Here is a 22994-nt window from a genome sequence, read left to right on the forward strand (position 1 = left end):
CTTTGGGATTCACTATGACGGTTTTATGTCCCTCAAGGGTCAAATTCACCTCCCCTGAAGTGAGAAAAGGGATTTATTTTAGTATGATCTAGCAAATGTAGAGCTACTCACTCACCTATCCATAGAAGGTAGCCATGCGACCCAGAGCCCATCACGTGGAGGTGGCTGCACCTTGGGCTCCTCCGCCTCCTCTACCCAACCAACCAACTAATGTTATGCAGACCAGCTTATTTGTTCTGAATGGTCACCGTCCAGAAATATTGTGAAAAATTGAGATTTCGACTGAAATTTTGGCAGAACTTGCCGTGAAATCAAAGTGGATCTGATAACGCCATCCTTGGCATTATTGCCGCATGCATGGGAAGCCGCTTAGGTGACTAGCTTCACTGTCCGTTCCACTGCCCCTGTGTGGTGGGTATATACGGCAAATGACTATTCTGGTGAAGTATTTTCAGGAAGCGACAGTTTTTCAACGATTTCTTCATTTGATATATTCCTCACAACTGGTAGCACGATAATAGAAACATCGGTGCTTTCCCAATGAATCATTTCTCCATAATCCATGACTTCAAAATTCAAATGGGGAACAATGTTGCATATGATGCCATGATTTAAATTGCCCGCTTCGTGATCTATAGCTCTAAGAATTTTAATTTGTGCCTTCTGTCTGACAGTCAGTCGACGATCACTTATTAGTTATTACTATGAGAAGAATATTTCTATCCTCTTTATTTATTTCCCCTTTTTATCCACCCTATTTATATCTCCTTCTGATTCAAACACCAGGCACTTTTTGTATCAGATCCGGTCTTTATTATTTACAATTTATTATTTAACCAATTGTTTAAAAATCCAATCTAAAAGGTCTCATGTACTGTTTTTGGGTTTATTGCAAATAAATAAGTAATGGAGCTAAGTCATCCCTTAATAACCTCTAACTATCTTATCCTTCACTTCTTGAACTTGACTTCGATCTTACGTGGCGACACAAGTTATCCTCCGAGGGCCGCTACAATGATAGTTTTCTCCTAATGTTTTCAATTGATGGCTTATGCCCCTCTCAACTCTACTGTCTACGGGCAGTCCAATATTTTTCCAGTCGGATACTTTCTTTTTTCAAAAGAGGAGGCCCAATATCATTTGCGCAGTTCACTCGAAGATTCTTTCTATAATCCATTCCAAGGTCAGTTTCCACCGAGGAACAGCGAAAGAACCGAGGAAGTGTTTCCCCTGTCATGATCGTGAGTGAGAGCATTCTTTCCCTACGGAACAACATTATTTTACATCGTAATTTAGATATCCTGGAGCCCATTTACGGACATGCAGCTGGTTGATATCGCTGTCAATTCAAAGATATTTATCTGGTGCTATTTTATGCCAAAAGAGAATGACAATCGGAGTTTTGATGAGCTATCACGGTCCATGACTCTAAATAAATCACTCATGCTGGAAAAAAAAACACCGCATAATCACAGTAAAATAGATGAGCGTGAAAAAATACAAAAATCCAGTAGGAATCCCATGGTGGTTGACTTCGACATCATAACTCTGACGAAATTGCCTAACTCCAGAGGCACTAACAATTCAGATGAAATCCAGCTCTGTGGAAGATTAAACCTTTTCACTCAACGGAATTTTAGGTAATCGTTATTCAAGGTCCAACCAAATTTTATTAAAAGCTCCAGAGAAACATTGTTAGTCTGAGTCAAGGTGATCAGAGCGCCGCGTAAGCAACTTCTCCTGGCTCCATTGGACCTGCATGAGGCCGTGGATATATGACAACGAATCTGGTGTTATCATCGAGTTGAATCATCATCGACTTGTGCGCTTACTAGAAATAAGATTCTCCTTTTTGGATGGCCTCGAAAACCAAAATGTGCACACAGGAGGCTTTTTAAAGGCTCATAAATCCCTCGTTCTGCCGAGGCAACAAAACGTTAGGTTGGCAAAATTCCAGAAAACCTCCCTTTTACTAGATATTCGGTAGTTTATAATTCGGGATTAGCGATCTTCTGCTGTCCCTTTATTTCACTCATCTTTATTGATGCAATGATGATTTTTCGTGTACCTACTTACACCTTTTATTATTATATCAGAAATGCTATAGTCAAATTTTTTTAAAAAATATTTCATTAAAACAATTGTCATCCTCTCATTACTTATTTTTATTACCCATTTTTTTTAGCTGATTCCTGAAAACTATTATCCAATCTTGATTAGGTAGAGAACATTTAATCAAAGAATTTTTTGCTGGGTGCAGCACCTTTTAGTTACTTGAATTAATAATTTTAATTTATAAAAAGCTATTCCAATCGTTACAGACCATAAAACCTGAAAAAAGTGGCAAGTCCTCATTTAGTGTTTTTCCACATTTAGTGTTTTAAATTTTGTCCCCCTTGAAAAAGTTAAATCAGGATTCTACTGTAGTTAGTGTGCTAGAGGATAGGGCTCACTGTGAAATTAAGAGATAAGTCGAATGTGGGTGTAGTGAAAGTTTGGGGTGACTCCTGAATGGCTCATTGCAAACATACATTTAATGGTAGAATACTTGAATAAGATATTTGTTTCGGTTTCCTTTGGTATTCATTGTGGAAGTAAATCTTATTAATCCCTAAATTCATATTAATGTGTATAACGGATGTCTTGGTATTAGGTTAATATGTATTTTTAAGTGACAAAATCATTAATATATATTCTCTTTCAGATTTCATTCTAATACATCTTGGAGTTGAAGTAGATAGATGGCTTTTGTATCAATCAATTTGTATTTTCTCTTACAGATCTCGGAGCAGATCCGTCAGTAAGTCTAGGGTTAAGGAGAAAAAAAAGAGGGCTCGAAGTAGGAGCAAAAGTCGAGAAAAATCAAAGAAAAATAAAAAAAGAAGCAAAAGCCCTACTAAGGCCAGGAGTAGGAGCCACAGCTTGAGTAAGAGGAAGAGAAGGCGGAGCAGGAGTGGCAGCAAAGGAAGGGGAGTGAGTAAGGGGTCAAAGAAGAAAGCCAGAAGTCATAGTAGGAGCAAGGACAGAAAAAAAGATGGCCAGAATAAAGAAAGCCATGGGAGGGAGGGAAGAAAGGCCAAGAGTCGCAGCAAAAGTAAGGAAAAGAGGCATAAAAGTCACAGCCGGGAGGGAAAGAAGGCTAGAAGCCGCAGCAGAAGCAAAGGGAAGATAGAGAAAAGCCACAGTCGAGACGGAAGGAAGGGAAGGAGCCAAAGTAAGAGCAAAGACAGGGCAGAGAAGAGTCGAAGCCAGGAGGAGAAAAATGAAAACCGAAGTAGTGTAGAGGAGAGTAGGAAAAGCCATAGTAAGGGCAAAGGAAGGGCCAAAGGGAAAGGAAAAAGAAGTCGTAGCAGGAGTAAAGAGAAACGAAGGAGGAAGAGTGAAAGTGTGAATAAGGAAAGAGATAAAAGTCGGAGCCAAAGTGTTTGCCGGAATGACATAAGCATCAGCCCTGAGAAGAGCAGGAGTATAAGTCCTAAAAAAATAATGAGTCCCAGGAAAAGTAGCAGTGCCAGCCCAGAAAAGAGTGGGAGTTGTAGCATAAATAATGGATCATGTGATAGCCTTGAAAAGATCGGGAGTGTTAGTCCTAAGGAGAGGAGCACAAGCCCAAAAGACAGAAGTGTTGGCCCCAAAGAGATATGTGCCAGTCCTATGGGGAGTCCCATGAGTGGGAATGAAAGTAAAGAAATGGATCATGAGAACAAAAGTCAAAGCATCTCTGATGAGGCAAAGAAGAGTCGAAGCAGGAGTAGGAGTAGGCCAAGGAGCTTGAGTGAGAACAAGGAAGAAATCGCTGATGCTGGTGTAGATGTGGGCACTCATGATAAGAGGTGTCACGAAAGCATTGGAATTAAAAGTGACAATGTGAGTTGCAGTGATGATAAAGTTGTTGAAAGTGAAAAATTGGACAAGCGAGCCATCAGGAGTAGGAGTAAAAGTCTTCAACACAGTATTAGTCATAGCAAAAGGAGGAGCAGAAGCAGAAGTGGCCACAAGAGTGAGAGTCGCAAGAGGAGCAAGAGTTTAAGCATAGTTCCCCATGAAAAACGTAGCCGTAGTCATAGTAAGAGGGGGAGTAGAAGTCAGAGTCGTAGGAAGAGTCGAAGTAGGAGCAGGAGAGAAAGTAAGAGGAGGAGTCCTAGCAGGACCCATCAGGCTAAGTTGAGTAGCAGGAGGAAGAGTAGAAGCAAGAGCAGGAGGAAGAGTCGCAGCAGGAGCAGGAGGAAGAGCAGGAGTAGGAGCAGAAGGAAGAGTAGAAGTAGGAGTAGACGCAGGAGCAGAAGTAAGAGTCGAAGGAAGAGCAGAAGTAGAAGCAGGAAGAAAAGTGGAAGTAGAAGTAGGAGAAAAAGTAGAAGTCGTAGTAGACGAAGAACCAGAAGTAGGAGCAGCAGTAAGAGTAAAAGGAAGAGTAGGAGTAGGAGCAGGAGGAAGAGTAGAAGTAGGAGTAGGAGGAAGAGCAGGAGTAGGAGCAGAAAGAAGAGCAGGAGTAGGAGCAGAAAGAAGAGCAGGAGTAGGAGTAGAAAGAAAAGCAGGAGTAGGAGCAGAAGGAAGAGCAGGAGTAAGAGTAGGAGGAAGAGCAGGAGTAGAAGTAGGAGTAGGAGGAAGAGCAGGAGTAGGAGCAGAAAGAAGAGCAGGAGTAGGAGCAGAAAGAAAAGCAGGAGTAGGAGCAGAAGGAAGAGCAGGAGTAGGAGTAGAAGGAAGAGCAGGAGCAGAAGCAGGAAGAAAAGTAGAAGCAGGAGTAGACGGAGGAGCAGAAGCAAGAGTCGAAGGAAGAGCAGAAGTAAGAGTAGGAAGAAGAGTCGAAGTAGGAGTAGGAAAAAGAGCAGGAGTAGGAGTCGGAGGAGGAGCAGGAGTAGCAGTCGTAAGAGGAGTTTGAGCTTGATCAAGTGCTGGAGGAAAAGCCGTAGCCAAAGTCACGGTAGGCGGAGCAGGGAGAGGAGTAAGGGGAGAGGCAGTCATGGGAAGAAAAGGAGCTTGAGCCGCAAGCGTAGCAGGAGTCCCAGCATTAAGAGAAGGAGTCCCAGTTGCAGCAAGATGCGGGGCAAGAGTGCTGAGAGGAGAAGCAGGAGCCGAAGTCGGAAGAGGTCCAAAGGTGAAAAGGAAGCCAGACATTCCAAGACATTGGAGAAGACCAAGTGAGGCACAAATCCTCTTAGCGTGCAGCATTTTCCTGAAATTATTAAATGAAAGTTTCAAATGCATTTATGTATTTCAATGTGGATATGTTGCCTTCTTTTCAAAATGAAAATGTTACCCTGTGAAATAGTTGCATGCAAGATTTTTAATGACACTTGCGTTAGTATGCACTATAATAATGGAAATGTCTTAAATTTTTTTTTAAAGCTGGTGCTATATTTTGTTCGCTTAGTTGTTTAGTTAATTTAATTTTATTATGTTAAATATCCATTGAGATGTGTTCAAGTGTAAAGATTTATTTTTCCGTGAGACTGTAAGCATTTCAGTTACCTTTATCCAAAGCAAAAGGCAAATGTATTTTTATTTCCATGTGAAATTGTCAAATGTCATTGTGTTGTGTATGTTTTTGCTGTGCGGCATTTGAGATTACATTTTGGACATTAAGTAACTTGTTAATTGTTACCAAGTTTACATTAAAAATTGAAAACCACAAGGTTTTTTTTCTTATCCTAACCAGTTAAGAAGCTAGGTGCTGTGGTACTATTGGAAATTTGGAGGAGCAATTATTCTTTCTTTTGAATTTTGTAACTTATTTTTTTGGAGTCATGATCTAGTTCCAAGGACAAATTTTTTTTGTTTAGTTAGCTTTTTATTTTCTGAATTTCATTGATCTTACTAAAATTCTTACTTGGTTATTTTATTATTTTTCTTTGTTATTTTATGCTATGGCAAGTCTTAAAAGAAAAAAGTACAAAGCTCTTCATTCCATCTTGATCATAACACAGGCTTGCAGCAGCTGTGGGAACCGAATGTGCAGCACCAGCTCCAATTACCGCTGGTGATGTTGGGAAGAGTGGGGAGGGAGAGGAAGAGAAACTAGACAAGGCAAGACTTCTTGAGATAGCTCGAAAGAATGCTGTGAATCTCTGGCAGCAAGGCAGCCTTCCACCTAGTGTGGTGGGGAAAGATCAAAAGGGCAAGCTACTCAGCCTGAAAGCTGGGGGAAAGAGTGTAGAAGAGCTAACAGGTACATAGTATGTAGAGTATTTGGATTTTAAAATAACTACTTATAAATCCTGGTAACTATTATAACAATTTTTTATGTTCAACGAACAGTGATACCTCAAGATACGAGTTTAATTCGTTCCGTAACATTGCGCGTATCCAATAGCAAATTTCCCCATTGAAATTAACTGAAATGCCATTAATCCATTCCAGCCCCATAAATGCTACTCAAATTGTTTTTGTTACGTGTTTTAGAATAAGAAAAATGTGTTTATAAATGACAAATATTGTATGAAAGCATATTTAAAGAGAATGTAAAGAAAAAAAACTGATTTTTACAAAGTAAACTTGTATTTTGGTTATTTAAATGCAACTTACACTCAACTAAGATGCTGCTGTATGCTTAATTTTAGTCACTGCTTTTCTATTCCCTGGTCTTTACATTTTTTTGCGGTGTGCAGCGCTGCAGTCAGCCGTTCCTAGTGTCTCAAATTTCACTCGTGTTTCAAAGTGCTCCCTCATCAGCTCAAATCTCAAATATCTCATTTCTTGGTGCTCTCGTATCTCGAGGTACCACTGTATTCCAATTTAAATTCTGTGAAGTTCTCTCTACTATTCCATTCAGAATCATAAGGTGGCCTGTCATAGTCAATTTACATTTTTGATGACCTTATTCTTCACCTTGTTCTCTTGAGACCGAAAGTGATGCATAAATGTGAGCAGATGTGCAATTGGTATTTCTGTATATAGACAGTACATATAACTTATTTAACTGCATCATGAAGTAGACAAATCTTAAATCCTTGCTGAGTGTTGGTAATTAGTTATATTTTTAATTAACGGGTATAGTATGCAGGTCTAAAAGTGGTTGCTCAATATGGCTTTTTCTTGAAAATATGCTCCATATTCAAGATTTAATTAATTTAGAGTTAACATTGTATCAGTTGTTACTTCTTTAAATCTTCTCGCCTGTTTGGAACGTACTAGATATTTAATGGCACAATCATTTGCTATATTACTCTAACACCTCAGGAATAGCTGGATATTAATGTTTTTTGGATCTCAAAGAGTTCTACATGTTTATTGAAATTCTTGGGTTGTAATGTTGATTCCAATTTAGGTTATCTACAGTGTCTTTTCTAGAAACAACCTTTGATTTCCTATTAAAATAGCCTTCCTTATATTTATTCAAATTGCAATGTGAAAAGGATGAAATCAATTGCTGAAGAAGAATGCATATTTGATTTGTAAATGCTGTTGTAGGTTTTTATGTCAGTCAATCAGATATGAAAGGAATATGAAAAAGTCGGCGTCATTGGTATCAATGGGTATGTGCTTCTAATAATGAATGATATATTTGGTTTTTCATTTCAGAGTATTGTAAAGAGCTCTCTAGGAAAGAGGCAATGGGTGAATCTTCGGACTCAGATTGCGATGGTGGTAGTGGCTCTGGGTCTCATGCTGCTCCGGTAATTCATCATCCATTTCAAATCAAGGAGCGTCCAACGCCAGGAATGATTGGGATTGGAATCAGAGTATGTTCATATTAAAATGTCTAAATATTTCAGAAGGCAATTTTTCATCTTGAAATCATTTTTGAATAGAAAAATTCTTTCCAATTAATTCTTCAATATCCAAGGATCGAAGATACTGAGTAAGCCTTAAATCTGGTGCTATTGAGTGCAGCATCGTTTTTGGTCAATGCTGCTGGTTTGGGATCCATAAGGATGAATGAATAGCTAAATTTTTTAGGGTTGAATGATTTTAGTACACACATGCTTTACAAAATAAGAGTATTGTGATTGAATTAGAACTGAATTTCTGCATTTATCTGAATGTAGTCCCCCCTTTTTTAGAAAAATGCCTGTGGTAAAAGTTAAGGAGGGACTATATTCCTACGTATTTTTCTTTTTCCCCAAATACTGAAGCTTCAAAATTGGAGAGGGGGAGACTATATTTGGAGAAATACAGTATACTTATCCTGTGTATGTACTTCAATGCTGGGATGTATATGTGCTTCAGTTCTAACACTGCATTACTGAGTGACTTTGGATGGAGTTCTGCACGCAGATAAGAATGTATAAATGCCTAAGGAAAAAATTTGCAATGAAAATATCGTTTGAATTTGGCCTGAGAATAGAAACAACAGAAATATCTGAGTTTAAGATAAACTTGTTGGTACCTGTGTCACCATTGTTTCTACTGGAACCTGGTGGTGTGTTGCTGGTAGCATACCTGATGGGTAGTTGAGATATTTGGATTCAAATCCTGGTCAGTTCAAGTAAGTGTTTTTCACAGCAAATTTCTTTTTTTGCTGTTATCATTCAGCTCAAATGGGAAGCAAGCACTGTGATTATGTAAACAGTCCATGGAATTGACGGCCTGAAAATTCGGACTTATTTAGTCAACTACTGATTTAACATTGTGCCAGAGTAGAAGTATGCAAATACATATCACGTATGTACAAATTCTTTTCTACCAGGTGCCTTTGTGCAAGGCACTAATTAGTTTTTGGTGACAAAAACTTTTTTCGAAATGTCTTGTTGAAAAAAAACTGCACTCAAGACCTTTTTTTCATGGTACATTATCACATGTTTTATGGGTTAATGTCTAAATGTATGAACGTGAGAATGAACGCCAAAGTAGAGATGGGTCAAAAAGAACCGAACTGCCAAAACGAACTGTTCACTGAAATGAACCGGTTCGAAAATGAACCGTTCTCTAAAACACCCTGTTCACTGTTCATGTCGGCACTGCACAATTGCGGCGTACTCGGTACAGTAGGTATGATCATCAAGAGGCATTTTGAACTGCAGCTTACTCGAGCAAGTGCGTTGTGGGTACAACAGATGGCGGTTACGAGGGAGGCCATCCAAGGCCGCCGAAGTGCGTCGTAGACGACCGAGCCCCTCCCCTTCTTTCTCTACTATTCCCCTCCGATAGCCACTGAACGGTTCGTTCCAACTAATATTTGAACTGATATTTAAAATATTACAGTGGAACCTCGTTAAAGCGAGTACGGGCTATAGCGACACCCCCGCTATTACGAGAGATAGCCGATGCACCGTCAATTGACCCTATAATAAGCATGTTAAAAAATTCGTTTTTACGAGACCCTTTCGGTGTTGGCTCTCGCCATAGCGAGGGTTTCACCGCCGGAAGACTTTCACCAAGACTCCTTAACCTCTGTAATTGCTAGCGATCTGTTAGAAATGAAGTTAATGGAGTGCTCAGTCTCAAATTTATGTGGTAAACTGTCGTTCGATAAATATAATGATTGACGAAACAATGCTTTGCATGATTTTTATTCAGTGCGGCGCTTATAAATTGTTTGAATAGTTAGTCGTTATTTGAGCAAGGAAATTTAGTGATGCAAAAAACATCGCCTTTCGCCTGGATTTATGCTTACGTTCATCGGATAGATGTTTATCTGTCGCCGCACCACTCCTGTTCCTGTATATCTGTTCACAACAGGTATATTGGCTATTATTTGCTCCACCTCCGGTAAAGCGACAATTCGCTATAGCGAGTGTTTATTAGTGCACCGTGGGGTGTCGTTATATCGAGGTTGCACTGTAGTTCTTTCGAACCGTTCGTTCCAACTAATATTTGAACTGATATTTAAAATATCAGTTCTTTCGAACCGTTCGAAATATTAGATCAAATATTAGTTTCCTCGGGGCGTTCAGTTGGGATATCGCGTTCATTTTGATTTCGTATTTTGAACATTTGTGGATCTGTGGATGCATTTCCAAAAATATTGTTTAAAACGTGATTCATGAACTCAGGAAACGATTGAACTCATGATTGTGGGACATTTTTTTCGGTCCCTTTACCAAGTTGATATTTGGACTTACTCTTTGGCGCCTACGATGAAATTTTTTAATGCGGATGCATCTCCAAAAATATTGTTTAAAACGCGATTCATGAACTTAGGAAACGATTGAACTCATGATTGTGGAACATTTTTTTCGGTCCCCTTACCAAGATGATATTTGGACTTACTTTTTGGCGCCTACGATGAAATTTTTTAATGTGGATGCATCTCCAAAAATATTGTTTAAAACGCGATTCATGAACTTAGGAAATGATTGAACTCATGATTGTGGAACATTTTTTTCGGTCCCCTTACCAAGATGATCTTTGGACTTAGTTTTTGGCGCCTACGATGAAATTTTAATTTTTTAAGTGCGCTGTATTGTGCAATGTGGATGCATCTCCAAAAATGTTGTTTAAAACGCCTTACGATACCACACTAAGCTTTCATGTACTCTAAACGTATGATAAACAATATTTTCTACCGAATGACCCTACCTGTTCACTATGAACCGATATTTTGAACTGTTCTTTTTACTGAACAGGATCAAAGTGAACGGTTCATAAAAATGAACAGTTTAACCCACCTCTACGCCAAAGTGCACTGTGTAACCAACCATCTTGTGTGATTGCATGCACAGAAAATAGAACTTTTTTAAATTTGGTTCATGCATTCGTAGATGTTCCGTTCCGGTCCACAAAAATCATTCACGCAAACAGACATTAACTCGTACATGTTAATGTATCGTGTAAACAGGCCTTCAGAATATGACAGCAGAAAAATGAGCTTGTTTTTCCTACCTAACCAGTAGATGAATTCAGTTAACAGTTCATTCCTGACTGTTGATTGGGAGGGACAGCACAAACAACCCGAAAACTATGGACAATACCAAATTTCACTTTTATTTCTAATAATGTTCCACACAACTCATGTTAAATCAAGCAATATATCACTGCGTATGCATACAGTTTGTTATTTTAGAATCCTTCAAGGACTCAGAGAGAGCTTTCTTGAGCTGACTGTGGATTTCTTTGGCAGTGGTAGTGTTATTGTATTTGTATTCCCACTGCTCCATGAACTCAAGCGAACTGTCCATGTAGGCGAGTGTCTGGGTGTGACTCATGTGGTCACAACTCCCTTTGCCTCTGCTTCCACTTTCATCATTGCCTTCACTTCCATTTCTTCATTCCTCTCCTGTTTGACTGGTTGTAATGTAAACAATATCCTTTTCCTTTGCTGTAGTCTTCCGTGATGTCTAGTATCAGCAGCCATCTTCTTGGTATAATTTCTGTTAGTTGACTTTTAGTGACAACATTTTCATCCCCTGTCCTGGAAACGTCCTCAGGTCGAGTCTCGAACTGTTGTCATCGACGCGACGTAAGCTCGGAAGATTCATGTCAATATCCTTTTCTGATATGTTTCGGAATCACAAAGCATTTGGCATAACTGTGGAAGACCCACTACTCCCGGATTGATCACTTGTTGATTGAGTCTATTCTCACATGTCAGCAAAAAGTAAGCATCTAATGCGAAAGCTTGGGATCTTGGGATTGGGATTAATGAGATATTGGGACCATTCATTCCTAAGTACAATGAAAATCTTCCATTCCCTTTGGTTGTATTCAACGCTATGCAAGGCCATGGCAATAATTGAGCATTTGAGATGTGAAAAAGATCGTTGATAGCATTGTATTAATTTGTGATTCGTTATCTAGAGGAGAAATATTCTAAAATTATAAAAATATTTTTTCTGCCACTCATTATCTTCTGCAAAGCTATAGCAGACATCTTAGTAAACTTGACACATTTCCTTGACAGTAAGTAAAGATAGTAATTGCGTTTAACAAAGGAAATTCTAATATATATTATAACCTTGTTGTATCCCTGCATTAAAATATGATTATCCTTGTGTTTTTACATTTCATTTTATTTTTTCTAAAGGTTGTGCTAAACAGTGAGGGGGTTGAAACTCCACAACACTGATTATCTATGCAAGGATAATTGGGAGTTAGCTGTACTCGAAATTAAAATTAATGTTCTGGCATCTTAATGTGCAATTAAAAATTGACTTCTGTAGTTCCTTTGTAAGTTGTACATCTAATTGTATGCCTTCCGCCCCATTTTTTAACACTCATTGAAGGTGAAAAAGGTGTCAATTTTCTCAGAAAGAGTTGTAAAAACATCATCATTAATCAACAATCTTAAGATTGGTTTGACACAGCTCTCCATTCCTATATCCTATTCGCTAACCTTATCGTAGTGATGTATTTCTTCTCTTTTAACTCCTTTATAACCTGTCCGATATAACTCATTCGGGGCCGTCCCTTACCCTTCATCCCTTCCGCCAGTCCTTCTATGATAGTTTTCATCAGGCCATCATACCTCAAAATGTGGCCAATTAAGTTGTCCTGTCTTCTGTTTAAGGTTTTTAGGAGGCTTCTCTTTTCTCCCACTCTTCTTAATACTTCATCTTTACTTACATGGTCAATCCATTTTATCTTCATCATTCTTCAGTAGCAACACATTTCGAATGCTTCCACTCTTGACTTCTCTGCTGCTGTAAACATCCAAAACATATGTGTACTGATTGAGGTACCTATCACACATTTCTATTGCCATTCTTATTTTATAATCCCTGATGGTTGATATTTTTAATGATGGAGGCCCAATTGAGGTTGGTGCTGTAATTGTATGTCATATCATCATTGTCTCATTTTTTTTGAATATTTGTGTTCATTCGTACCTTTATTCAACAGACTTCTCTGCCTCCAGCCAATGCAATTATGGATAAGCCATCGGACCAGTCCAAACTTAGAATGCAATTTCCAGTTTCCAGTGGACAAGAGCATCGCAAAACAGGTATCCAATAATTTCCTAGGGTATCAATTGGACAAAATTTTCTCAGGTCTTCTAAGTTGAGAACACTGCTTCATAATGTCTCAACTATTGATAAGGATACTGTACTTAATATGAATGGTTCATCTAGTGTAAGGAAAATTAGTGAGTTAAATTTTTAAATTATTTTTGAAATGCAGTTCTTGATATGAAGGAACAACTTGGAGTAAATTAACCTGGTTATCATTATTTACATGAACTCTGAAAAAGATTTCCTCTTATTTCAAAAAAGATGTTTTTATGTGTCGTAAATTTTCATTTCTTGTATCCTCTTAACTATAAACCTCATTCATTTACAATTTTCTAGCTGTTAATTTTTCTTTGTAACCCTTCTTGTTAGTATTTATTTCTATCTGAAATCTTGCCATCTGGGTGAGCTTCTTACTGATAGCATTTGTCATTGAAATTTTTTTGTTATATTTGAACAGAAAGTGATTCACCCCTGGCCATATGCTATCATGAAGAGCCTAGTGTTGTGGAAGATAATGAATTAGTTCCTGGCGACATTATTGAGGAAAAAGAGAAAATATTAGTTGATCCTAGGGACCAGGTGTTCCCTGATTATTCTAGTTGTGAAGTAAGTACACTTCCTGACCAAGAATAATTTGATATTGTGATTAGAGTGCATGGAATACAATTGTAAATATGTATTTGTATATTTATAAATATATTTGACACAAGAACAATGTTTTATTGTACTTTGATATTATTGTACAGTAATTCCTCCACTTACGAATATTTGACATTTGATGAAACTTTCAGTGATACAAACATTCAAAAAATTGAAACTTGCCTGAAATTTCAAATTTGGTGCCTTTGAGGTGGGCCAACGCAATGCGGCTTGGTGTAGAGGAACTTGCGTTTTGAGAACAGTCTAAATGAAGTATCAATTAAACTGTAGCAAAGTCAAGAACTGTTCTGCGTTTCGCATTCTTTTCATTCCTGAGGGCAATGAAATTTTTTTCAACTCCAGCCGCATCGCATGTGCACCAAGATCAGTTTGTCGCCATCGTGAATTAATGCAAAATTGTAATGCAGTGTTGGATTCCTGCAGGATAACTTCTCTTTTCATTGCCTTGTTGAGGTTTTTCAACTTATGAACAAGGTCTCAGAACGCATCTTGTTCGTATATCGAGAACTTACTGTATCATGGTATTATGCAGCATTGGTAGTGATTAGAGAGAACGACTTTTTAGAATCTCTGCATTCTACCCTTGAGATATTTTTTCATTTACTTAGTCAAAAGAATTTTTAAATCCATGGTGGTTAATTAAATAAGGATGGTTCAGTAAAAGATATCTTATATATTTCATCCAGGTCGATCAACATTAGGGGATTAATTATCATGAGGGACATTAATAGAGATTTATTAATCCCGTGGATAGTTGGTTTGACAGCTATGCTGTTGTATTAAAAGAATTAATGCTTATGATACAGTGGTAACGTATGACCTTTGAAGTGTGTGAAGTGCAGACATAAGACCTTTGAAGTGTGGACTTACTCTTTGTGGTATAACAATTTATAGCCCCAGGTTCACAGCAGCTACATCTATGCTAATTGTTTGTTTAGTTACTTAAGAAAATTTATACCATCTGAACTTGTCATTTGTAGCATAAGGGTAAACTGAATGGAAGAACATGAATGAAAACACTGAACATTCAGAACTTAGCTTTTACAGAATTTAGAGATCTAGTTTTTACTGGTAACTGCTAAGTCATTGCTTGCTGCCAACACAGATGAAAGTGTGTGATCTACGTTAACCCTGTTCATGTGTTTTTGTTTTCCATTGAGAGTAATTGCAGAAGCCCATGATGTGTGATGAATTATAAATCCTCAAATTATTAAATTATGAAATAGTCAATTGTGGTGTAACTTTTTTTGTTATGTTTTAAAAATGGATGAGTTGGTTCCTAAATTTTTTTCGGTTCTCGGTATCGGTACAGTTCTCCCCTTCGGTTCTCGATACTTGGTCCAAGGATGAACTCTTATTATCTGAATTAAAGGCAAATTTAAATGAACAACCGCAAGAAGTAAATGTAAATAATTTCACTGAAGATGTAAATTAGCAGGAAGACTCTGTAAAAAACTTAAGATCGTCTCTATAATTTCATTTGCCAAGTAAAAAAGTTTAAATAACACATTTGCAAAGAATGCATTATCAACCAATATGTCACATTACATCAGGCAGTCTCTGGTCCTTTCTCCAGGTTTTTATTTCAAAATTTGAACATTTTTACTCAGTCTATCCTTTTTTTGGCATAAATATTGCCTGCGGTGCTGAACAGGCATTCACTAATAGCAGTAGCGGTCGATGTTGATTTTGAAGGGCCGTACGAAATATGCTTGGAGCACAGTTTACATAATGCAAAGATAGTATAGCATCAGGATTAATGGTGAAACTCCCCCAACTTTTGGCGACATCATCTGTTCATTTGTTGTAACTTGTTGGTCAGTTCAAAATATATTCTGTATTCTTCGATGTTACTTAAATTGTTATTCTAATTGACAACTTATTCGCATGCTTCACTGTCTCAGTACCAACTGCCCAACACACCAGTACAGCGACCGTGGATAAACTGAGCGGTTGTGAGCTAACGCAAAAATGTTATTCAGTGTTGCATTCTGCAGGAGAGACACACTTTTCGCTGCCTTGTATAAGTTTATCAACTTACAAACAAGCTCTCAGAACGCATCTTGCTCGTTTGTCGAAGAATTACTGTATATGTTCACTGCATAGCACATGGCATTACGGAGAGTCTTCTCATCTGAAAGCCACCTGAATATCATGTGAACGGCGGCCAGCTAAAAGTCGTTTCTATTGAAAGCAGCCTCAATGTATCATTGTCTGTATTTCACGCTGTAGACAGTGCATCGTCGGGCCGAATTGAAATGGGCGCTATGCTGTCAATGGCGCAATCGACTCGTTTGACATAGAGACCTATGGTAAGTTGAAAGAACGGCGCCATGCCGTGGACGGTGGTAGGCGAAAAGTCAGCTTGTTTGAATGCGGCCATGGCTACGGAAATGTTACAGCGTCGGCGAGAGCGATTAACTGACATCCTTAAGTGCACGTGTTAGCGAGCAACTCTCAAAAGAATAAAAACATGGATGCCATGCAAGTGGAAGGTAATATTTGCGTTTTTAAATCTTTTTTTTCACCGTTTGGCCTTGAATATGTCGCAGACCATTTCGGCTTTGGGTGCCAAGTTCAAATTCTCGCCACCATTACAAGCCGGTTTCAAAGTACAGACTTTACGCAATCGGTTCTCAATACCGGTTCCATAGGCCAAGAACCGGCAGTACCAAGAATCGAGTACCGGAACCGACCCATCTCTAGTTTTAAATAATGTAAGCCAGTGAAGTTACACTTCTTTATTATCAGTATCATGGTAAGAGAAACTATTGATAAGTACAACTGATTGGCTACAGATCTTATCTTGCATACTCACATTGCTTCGTTGTCTGACATTGATATGTGACAAAAATTGTGTAATACATAACCCATTGCATGCAAGTGGATTAATAATGACAGTAATATTGGGCTACAACGAAGAACTTATATGTGGTAATTATGAGGTTTGTACTACATTTAGATTAATATATTAACTTCGTTTATCTGAATTATTGTAATTTCAGTTTGTTTCTGATAAATAAAAGACCAATGCTTATGGTTAATAATTTTTACACTGAGGATGGAGCTATTAATTATCTAATATTTTTGTGTGCTTGCAAATAGCATTCAGCACATTAGTCATACATAGTAGTCCTTACAGAAAATATTTTATATTTGGTCACATTAAAATGGTCTGTACAGGAGAGAAGTTGGTTAAATGCTGATGAAGACAGCTTTTTCAAATCTCTTCCTGCTTCTGTTGGTATGAGTGTACTTATGCATTAATGCACTAAAAATATTCTTTCCTGCCCTTATTTAAATTTTTGTTGTGCGAGGGATATTATCTGACCCTCTCGTATAATATAATATTTAGGAACCGCTTACCATAAGCAACTTGATGATAACTGCTAAAGGCTGTTTATTGCACCCAATACTTTCAAAAGTAAAATGCATGGCAAATGTGGAAAAAGCTTGCAGGTGCTATAGATGCAAAAAAAGGTTTGATTATGTCCCAATATATGGAATACACCCACCACTTATTTGACCGAAAGGTTTGAAATAGGATCTCCAATGATATTTAAGAAAAATTGGGAAATATACAGTGGTCAAAACTTTACTTGAGGGTTTTTAAATGCCAGGTATGTCTTTGCACTGTCAAATTAGAGTTGCGAAAATACTCCATTGTGCTCCAACAATCATAAAAAAGAATGTTATGCAGCCTCTTTCAAATGTCCTCTGAGAAGGGCTGTGAGACTCAGAGAATTACATATTTTTTCTGATCTTATTGTCATAAATGTATATTTTATTGTAATGACTTAAAATTCGTAAGCTTTGTTTAACTCTTAATAATTTGTTGATTTTTCCAATATGTTTATAAAATGCAAGCTGACACCTATCTCTGCTAATGCTTGCTATGTCTTATGTGCCACATGCAATTATAAGTATCCCTAAAATTTTATTTGAGTGTTCTCATAAATGTATTTAGATATCAAATATATACGATAAAATTTTATTTCCAAAGCAGAATATGGACATCGGATCAATAGTTTCCCAGAGGTTAACTGCTCTGAGAAAACTTCAGGAGAACCCTGATGATGTCGATGCCCTCAATGAAATGACTCAGGCTCAAAAAGATGTAAGTATTAGAAATTTATAACTCCATATTTGCATTGCATTTGGTTAATAATAAACCTTGCTATGTTACTCTATGAACTACTACCCATGCTCCTTGGTAAGCGTTGATAAATAATAATCAGAAAAATGGTATGGTAATTTTAATGGAAAACTAGGCCAGAGTAATGATAGAGAGATTACCAGTGCTTGACTCAATTAAAATGCCATACTGGTGTGTAAGAGCAGCCAAAGGTGTTGTCACATGCATCATCATTGTATGGAGCAAATGGCATCTGAAAAAAATGGGATGGTTCTTTGTTCTGTATTCACTGCTCCGTGAATATTACATGAATTCTTAGATATGCTATTCATTTTGTTTTCCAATTTCCATAGCATAGTGAAATTTTGTTTGACAATTTCTGATAGGTTTGCATTATTTATCATTGTCATTTCTGTCAACGGTTACGCATCTGTATTAATTACAAGTGAATACTCTATTCACATTTGTGTATGCATTAGCTATAACTTTTATAATGTTTTTCGACAATCCTTTCAGCATCTGTCTCTGTCATTTATCGTGAAAATAATTATTCTTCCATTAACCTTCAATTTGTATTATAGATGCAAGTTTGGGCAGAGTCTAAATCACAGCCTGGACTTTTTACTGGTAGTACTGGAGCCAAAGTCTTATCTGCTGCTGAACTTGCTTCTGGTAGTCAGGCATGGGCACGAAAGGTATACATTACTTCCTTCTTAATTCATTGTAATAATTACCTAAATCTTGTGTATAAACCATTTTTTCTTCGTTGTATGTTCTCATATCATAATCTGAAGAGTTAGGCTTGCTAATCAGTATTCCTTTCCTTTTTTTATGTGACATTTATTATAAGACCAGCATATTGCTCTTCTTACTACATCCATCTGTCTTCCATAGTGTGTGTTTGCATGCTCCATGTTTATTACACAGCCTTTGTCTAACCCAGATAATTATTTTGAGTGCAGTCTACTATTCAAGCAAATAACACCTTGAAGTCAATCACAGTTTAAGGTTTTTAATGAACCTTATTGATTTTCCCTATTCCAAAGAGCTTTAATCTTGCTGCCCTTTCATTTTCACTTGAAACTTTCCCAACTTGTCATTTAATTGTGGTTGTAGTGGTGGAAACTGCATAATACTTTTGAATCATATTTCATTATGAATATAAAACTTTAAGGAAAATCTTCTTTTTGCCCTATTTCTTGCTTAAGAGCAATTTGGGTTTATAAGAGCACATGATTGCTAATGCTTATGTTACAAGTTGCATTATATTTCTTCATTGACCAGTCTTTTTATTCATGCATTGAATTTCTGTAAATTAGTTTGCGCACTCTTTATTCCTAATTTTTTAACTCACTTCCATTCTTTCCCACTGCAAAATTTTCCAAAGTGAGCCATACCCTTTCAAAATATATAAATAATATTTGTTCGCCGTTGGTTAACAGCTTATCTTTCCATTTTTTATGTGTGTTTATGGACCTAGAATGAACTCTTTTACAGAGTGTGTACTATTTAAACTAGGATTAGTGAACATTTTATGTGATAAAATGCGTCAAACCTATAAATGGAAAGATGAATTACAGCCTATAACAAATTTTCAGGTGAAATACTTGATTCAAAGAGACTTAAGATTATGTGATCAATTTTACCAAATTGGCTGCTTGTTTAAAGCTACCTACACTTTGATCTCATAGCTAGCCTCTCTCCTCTCTTTGAGTCAGGTTTCTTCCCCGTGCAGGTATGGACCATGCAGCATTACTCATGTCAGTTTATTATACAAAAATTTCTCATATTTTCATAAGTATATAGTGGGTTTAAAAATAAGTTTAAATGAAAGAAAAATTTTTGAGTATGCAAGATGGAATCCATATCTGTTGATGGAAAGGTCATCTCTGACACAACAGAATGAAAGTGCCACTGAAAGTTGACCTTTTCAAGCCATCTCTTAATTTCACGTAGTTCCCCAGTTAAATTGTTGCCATTTATGTGATGATCATGCCTTTGCTGAATTCAAGCTACCCCTTTTCTGTATATATTAAGAAAAATTATATTTTTCGTACGTTTCTTGGTACATATTTCCAAGGTAATTCATGAGTTTGATTGAAATACAGTAAAGAAGTCAACCTCTCCTTTCATTTCTTGTAATGGACTTTATTTTTATAAAATTAGCTTCTATCTCATGATACCCTCATTTTACTTATATTTTTTTCTTTATGTAATTTTTATGTGATTACTTGTTACCAATTTTGTTCTTGTTATAAAAAATATGCAATGTTATGTTAAACTATTCCTTCATTTTACCATCATTTAGAAGAAAGAGTGGACAAGATCTGGGTAGCCAGTGACAACTTTTCATTAAAGGCATACATTTTTGAAGTGATCATTATTATTTTTTAATTGAGGGTTTGAATTTTATAAAGTGTCCATTGATTCAGTCAAATCTGTTTGTGCTTTACTTTAAATTTTTTGCTTCAAAATTAGAGAGAGTTGATTTCTTCAGCGATTCAATTTTAGCTTATCATTATTTTAAACAAAACCAAAGGCATGGAAAAATGACAAGTACTCAAACTGGGGGACTGTGAAATCAGGAGAGCACCTGAGAATTTGTTGCAGGCTTTCAGAATCACTCAGCACAAGCGATGGAGTGCTATTGGACGTGGGTGGCCAGGGTGGATAACCTGTGGATTTGAGGACTTGGAGCAGATGGATCAAACCCTTGTGTTGTGAGTAATATATGGTTGATAAAGATTTGAGCATGGATGCTGACATAATTAGATAATTTATAGGTGAGTATTTGATTTGCTGACTTTATAGTTCAAGCTGCATATAATTGTCCTGTTATGGAATTTAAGTTGAATCAATTTTTTTATATCTATAATTATCAAATGGTAGTGTAATTAAACTTTACTTGATGGATTATACATGAATGCATTTTTATTACCATGAATATTTTTAGTATCTTATTTGATGACTGATAGTTGCCAACATATTTTATGACGTTTCAAAATATTATTAAAAGAATCACATGTCTTTTTAGTATGGAAACGTTGACGTGCATACTGTAATGTATTTAAATTGATGTTACTTTGGATTGTGTTACCAGGTCACATGGTGTGGTAAGCAAAGTAACCAACCTATAATTATTTTTACATCCTCTCTAAATATGAAGGAAAGTTTTGTTATTTTCATATGTCTGAGGAGGACTTTTGCAATCTAAAAGTATTTCCTGAAATATGTTTCTTCATATGGTGTTGGTAGTCTTTGAAATGAATTGATAATGTTTGCAATTCTTTGGCACTATGATTAAAGCATGGTTAATTGAAAATTATTTTATCATTAGAAACAATAATAAGGAATCTGACCATCAAAAAATCTATTTTTGCTCCCCATTTGCCTGTCAAAAGAGAAAATTTTCTGCTGCTAACTACCAGCTATTGTCAGCCACCATTATTATTCAATTCTATTTTGTCTTTAGTTATTGTGATTCCGATTTCATTTTTGATGCAATGTAAAATTTGACATAAATTACTATTTGCTCTGTAAAAATATGCTTCACTAATGAGGTGACCATTTTATCTCATATCTGATTCTGTTTTTGATTTATTGAGACTTGAATTGATTTTAGATCCAATGATGTCATAGATATCTTATTGCGTCATCATCGTAGGAAGAAGCTCATTGCCTTACTTGAAGGAAACACTTGATATTTGGTTATTTCAGGCATAAATCTTTTTCCCCCAGACATAATTCCTCTTTTGTTGGTTGATTTTAATGCATATATTTGACCGTCTGCTTTATTAATCAATATTCTATATGAAAATATTATACTCAATTTGTGTAGACTAAAGTAACAAAATTGTGTTGTTTTTTTTTTCAAGACTGAATTTTGTGATCCTGACATTTCTGTCCAGAAATGTACCAATTTTTATTTTTTTATTGTTATTATTAATGCTTTTGCTTCAGAACATTGTCAAATTAATCGCTATCTGTCCAATAAATTGATAAAGAATCTACCTCCACCATCAAGAATTACCCTCTGAAAGAATGCCCAGAAGAGAAGATGGTGATTTGTCCGCTGTATATCTAACAGAATTTTCCTTTATGAGTTTAGCAACATGACGCCTTTGTGTAGCATCATAGGTTCACTCAGTTGCATTCTGCATTTTATTTAATTAGTAACAGTACAGTTGCAACTTCTCCTTAGGAAAGAAAAGTATGGGATTAACTGATGAAAGCTATTGTAGTAAATAATATCAATTCAGCTTTTTTTTTTGTTGTCAGTGACTGGGAAAAATCCCTTATACATACATATTCCCTTTACATGGTCACAAGCTCAGTTAAACAAATGTAAGTGAATGTAGCTAAATTTTGCATCTGTTGGATTCTTGCTTATGGTATTCCAAACCACTTTCAATCACGGACTTAATTGTTTTAAATATTAAAGCTAAAATTCAGTCAATTTTTTCAAATCTTGTAGAAGAATTAGGTTATTCCTTATTTAATCATGCACATAGTGCTGTGTTATTATTATTTCTCTAATGAGTGTTTTCAGTTTTTAATATTGCGTTAATATTTTGGGTACAGGATCAGTTAAAATGTGCCACTCCATTGACTGGAGGGATGGGAATGTTATTGCTACAAAAAATGGGATGGAGACCCGGTGAAGGCTTAGGAAAGAACAAGGAAGGAGTTTTGGAGCCCTTGAGACTCGATGTGAAGACTGACAAAAGAGGTTGGTATTGCATGCTATTCATACCATTTTCAAAAAATGTCTACACATCCCTCTTTATACATATGTTGTCAAATGATTTTCTCATTAATATTCGTTTTGAATTGGGAAGGAATTTATTTTACCTTTACATTACCTTCATGTTACCGTGAATGCCTCATGCTGTTGTGTCTTCACCATATTTCATTTGTGAGGTTGGTATGCAGCCAATATTCTCTTATGCCATTTTGTAAAGCTTATTCCCTTCCTACCCTTAGTCTACTCCGGCAATCCTTGCCTCTTTCATCTAGATTCTGGCTTCACTTTCCCCCTAGAAACCCACATCATACTCAATATATGTAAATACTGCTATCCAGTTTGATACTAGTATCCTCAAAAAACAATAAATAAAATTACTGTAAGTACCTGCAATGGTTGACAATTGTTTTGGTTCTCATAATACCCTTAGGTAGAGGTGTGCCAAAAGCAGTCACTCATTGTTCCTCAAGCACCCAAATTAGTACTCATATGAGATTGAAAGTTCTAATTTAAGTGAATCATAATGGGATACTTAACTTTAAAAGTTAAAGGGCCATTTTGGAAGCTAAAGTTTTTGTTTTGCTGGAATTCAAGTGTTTTGTTTCATAACTGATTGCGTTTAGCCACT

General features: G+C 36.6%; 1 protein-coding gene across 6 annotated transcripts in view; it reads left to right on the top strand.

Annotated features, from left to right (window-relative positions):
- The window catches only part of LOC124165438 (serine/arginine repetitive matrix protein 2-like), a 38697-nt gene that overhangs the window by 12032 nt on the left and 3671 nt on the right, over positions 1-22994 (top strand). The window contains exons 4-12 of one of the 6 annotated variants that reach the window (XM_046542850.1): positions 2781-5138; positions 5925-6166; positions 7519-7679; positions 12718-12820; positions 13285-13433; positions 17491-17604; positions 18204-18317; positions 20162-20342; positions 22204-22248. In XM_046542850.1, the coding sequence (XP_046398806.1) occupies positions 2781-5138; positions 5925-6166; positions 7519-7679; positions 12718-12820; positions 13285-13433; positions 17491-17604; positions 18204-18317; positions 20162-20296 (3376 nt within the window). In that variant the 3' untranslated portion in view covers positions 20297-20342; positions 22204-22248. Of the gene's footprint in view, positions 1-2780; positions 5139-5924; positions 6167-7518; positions 7680-12717; positions 12821-13284; positions 13434-17490; positions 17605-18203; positions 18318-20161; positions 22352-22994 lie in introns of those variants that run through there. The other 5 variants (XM_046542851.1, XM_046542849.1, XM_046542852.1 and 2 more) reach the window with 5 other exon arrangements.

This window comes from Ischnura elegans, chromosome 9 (genome assembly GCF_921293095.1).
Source record: "Ischnura elegans chromosome 9, ioIscEleg1.1, whole genome shotgun sequence".
Taxonomy (NCBI): Eukaryota; Metazoa; Arthropoda; class Insecta; order Odonata; family Coenagrionidae; genus Ischnura; species Ischnura elegans.